At 41.8% G+C, this 3294-nt stretch overlaps 1 protein-coding gene across 1 annotated transcript; it reads right to left on the bottom strand.

The window, feature by feature from the left end:
* Positions 1 to 1215: 1215 nt before the first annotated feature.
* On the bottom strand, positions 1216 to 2163 carry LOC122900715 (olfactory receptor 2V2). The gene has a single exon (XM_044239614.1). It carries the CDS (start codon positions 2161 to 2163, stop codon positions 1216 to 1218), a length of 948 nt encoding a protein of 315 aa, XP_044095549.1.
* Between the last annotated feature and the right edge of the window lie 1131 nt (positions 2164 to 3294).

Genomic DNA, 3294 nt, shown 5'->3' with positions numbered 1-3294 from the left:
TTATGGAAGCAGCCCAAGTATCCATAGATATATGAATGGATAAAGATGTGGTATGTGTAAATGAAATACTATTTAGCCATAAAAAGTATGACAGCTTGCATTTGCAAAGGACATGGATAGAGAAAGGGAGTATGATGCTAAATGAAATAAGTCAGAGAATGACAAATGCTGTATGGTTTCACTCATATATGGATCATATAAGAAACCAAAAAGCAAAGGGAAAAAAAGAGAAAGACAAAGCAAGCAACAGACTCTTAACTATGGAGAACAAACCGATGGTTACCAGGTGGATAGATGACATAGGTGATGGGGATTAAAGAGTGCACTTATGATGAGCACGGGTGATACATGGAAGTGTTGAGTTACTATATTCACCTGAAATGAACATAACACTGTATATTAACTAACTGGAGTTAAAAATAAAAACTTAAAAGGCCAAAAAACCCCCACTTATATATTTAAAAAAAAAGTTCCTACTTACAGAGCAGGAAAGGTGAGCACTCTCTAAAGAGAATTTTATAAGCTTATTTTTCATCATCTGTATGATGATTTCATCCAGTTTCATCTAAGAAACTAGTGTGAGACCTTTAATAAATCAGAGAAATGATATCTATACATACACATATGGAATATTGTATGTTTCTGGCACATAGTAAGTTCTGACTCAATGGTAGAGAATCGCAATAAGAGTAAGGAAGTCAAATTCAGGGCATTCTCTGATATTAGAAATAATTCTAGATTTAAACAATAAGGGACAATAATCCCAATGCCTTACTTCTGCATGTGCTTGGGTTTACAAAGTCCTACATTCCAATGTAATGCATTTTACAAATGAATTAGCTCACTAAATATTGGGTAAAAAAAAAAAAGCTGTTTTGGGGCACCTGGGTGGCTCAGTGGGTTAGAGCCTCTGCCTTCGGCTCGGGTCGTGATCTCAGGGTCCTGGCATCAAACCCCGCATCAGGCACTCTGCTCAGCGGGGAGCCTGCTTCCTCCCTCTCTGCCTACTTGTGATCTCTGTCTGTCAAATAAATAAAATCTTAAAAGAAAAAGCTGTTTTTTCACTACACACAGAGAGGGTTTAGGATTTAAAAAAAGCCTGCAGGTATTATGATCATCATTAACAGTGAGGAAACAGAGCCTCACACAGAGATTATTTACTCAAAGTCACAGAATCAGGGGATGGCATTGCCAGGCACAGGATATCCTGGTCCTTCAGTGCTGACTGCCAATCCTGCAATGGTCCAACCCCTTTCTCAGGGCCCCCATCACCTCTCGGTTTCTCAAGCTATAAATGAGGGGGTTGAGCATAGGCGTAAGGACTGTGTAGAAGATAGAGACCACTTTGTCATGGCTAGGAGCCCGGTAGCGCCGAGGCCTCAGGTAGATGAACATGGCTGCCCCGTAGAAGAGGGAGACAGCTGTCAGATGGGAAGAACAGGTGGCCAGGGCCTTTTTGCCAGCCTGAGCAGAGCGCATGCGGAGCACAGCCCTCAGGATACGAGCATAGGAGGCAACGATGATGGAGAAGGGAAGAAACAGCATGAAGACACAGCAAGCATATATAACGTTCTCAAAAATGGATGTGTCTATACAGGCCAGTTTCAACAAGGATAGCATCTCACAAAAGAAGTGGTTCACTTCCCTCAAGCCACAGTAGGGGAAGGTCATTACTACCACCATCTGGATCACACCATCTATTATCCCAAAGGCCCAGGAGCTCCCAACAATCTGGAGGCAGACCCTCTGACTCATGAGGACAGGATAGTGAAGTGGGTGGCTAATGGCCACATAGCGGTCATAAGCCATGAGTCCCAGCAAGAGCCCTTCAGACCCCACAAGACAGACAAAGAGGCCAATTTGTATGCCACAACCCACAAAAGAGATGGACTTCCTGCCAGATAGGAAGTTGACTACCATCTTTGGCACATTGGTACAGACCAACATGAGGTCCATGAGGGAGAGCTGACTGAGGAAGAAGTACATGGGTGTATGAAGTCGAGGATCTATGTAGATGAGGAAGAGGAGGAGAACATTCCCACAGAGGGCCACTGTGAAGACCACCATAACTAGAGAGAAGAGGACAAGGTCAGTTGGACTGTGAGAAAAAATGCCCAGGAGGATGAAGTCATCTGTGGATGATTGATTCGACTGTATCTCCATGGCTTAGTTGATGTTTCTGGTCATCTGTGACTGTGAACAAAAAATAATGGATCGACTGACATTTCTTTATTATCTCTGCATTCTACATCTTCAGCCAGTTGTTTTGTTTGTAACTCATGAGACCTCAACAATATCAACTTTGGGACATGGAAGAGATACTCCTTTATATTCCCATCTAACAGCATTAGGAGTCATCCTAGCTTATAGAATGGACCAATTATCTATTCGTGTATATCCTTACCAGGAAGAGATTATCATATAGGACCTTTCTGCAAGCAAAGTTTTGGCTTTATTATATGATATTGAGTCTTTTATGATATCACACAGATTCGGTAAACTATCTTAAACAGGGCGATACCTTCTCAGCCCATCAGACCATTTATATGTGTAATGGAAAAGGATGTGTTTGAATCATGAGTCGCTCTTTAACCCATGTTTCTTTATGTTCCAAGAGTGTTTTCATACTAGCCATTCTGATATATTTATAGTATCAATAAAAGAAGTATCTTCAGTGCCTCACATGAGAGGGAATAGTTACAATTAGATGGCATTATTGTCAATTATATTGGGGGTGACAGGAAAGTCACAGGGCCAATGTGGAAAAGCAACAGTTTGGTGCCCAAACTTATTGAGAACAGTGAAGTCTTCAATTGTGCTGAAACTTCAAAAATAATCCCAGGATTAGGCTTCAGTAAAAGCTGACTGGTAAACAGTTAATATCTACTTACTAAATTACTTTTTTTTTTTTAGATTTTATTTATTTATTTGTCAGAGAGAGAGGGAGAGAGAGCGAGCACAGGCAGACAGAGTGGAAGGCCGAGTCAGAGGGAGAAGCAGGCTCCCTGCGGAGCAAGGAGCCCCATGTGGGACTCGATCCCAGGACGCTGGGATCATGACCTGAGCCGAAGGCAGCTGCTTAACCAACTGAGCCACCCTAGATATCAAAGAGCCTTAACCCACTGAGCCACCCAGGTGCCCCTCAAAGAGCCTTATAAAATATTTCTAACCACTATCTTGCACATGACTCTCTGAACCATTTACTCACTGCCTCATAAAAGTTTGAATTAAGTTATTGGATCATGTCAATTAAAAGGGGTTTCTCAGGATGTTTGGTCAGCAATTCTTATAAAT

This window comes from Neovison vison, chromosome 1, assembly GCF_020171115.1.
Source record: "Neovison vison isolate M4711 chromosome 1, ASM_NN_V1, whole genome shotgun sequence".
In the NCBI taxonomy this organism is placed as follows: Eukaryota; Metazoa; Chordata; class Mammalia; order Carnivora; family Mustelidae; genus Neogale; species Neogale vison.
Note: the sequence above shows the minus strand (reverse complement) of the source record. Positions and strands in the feature narration are given on the sequence as shown.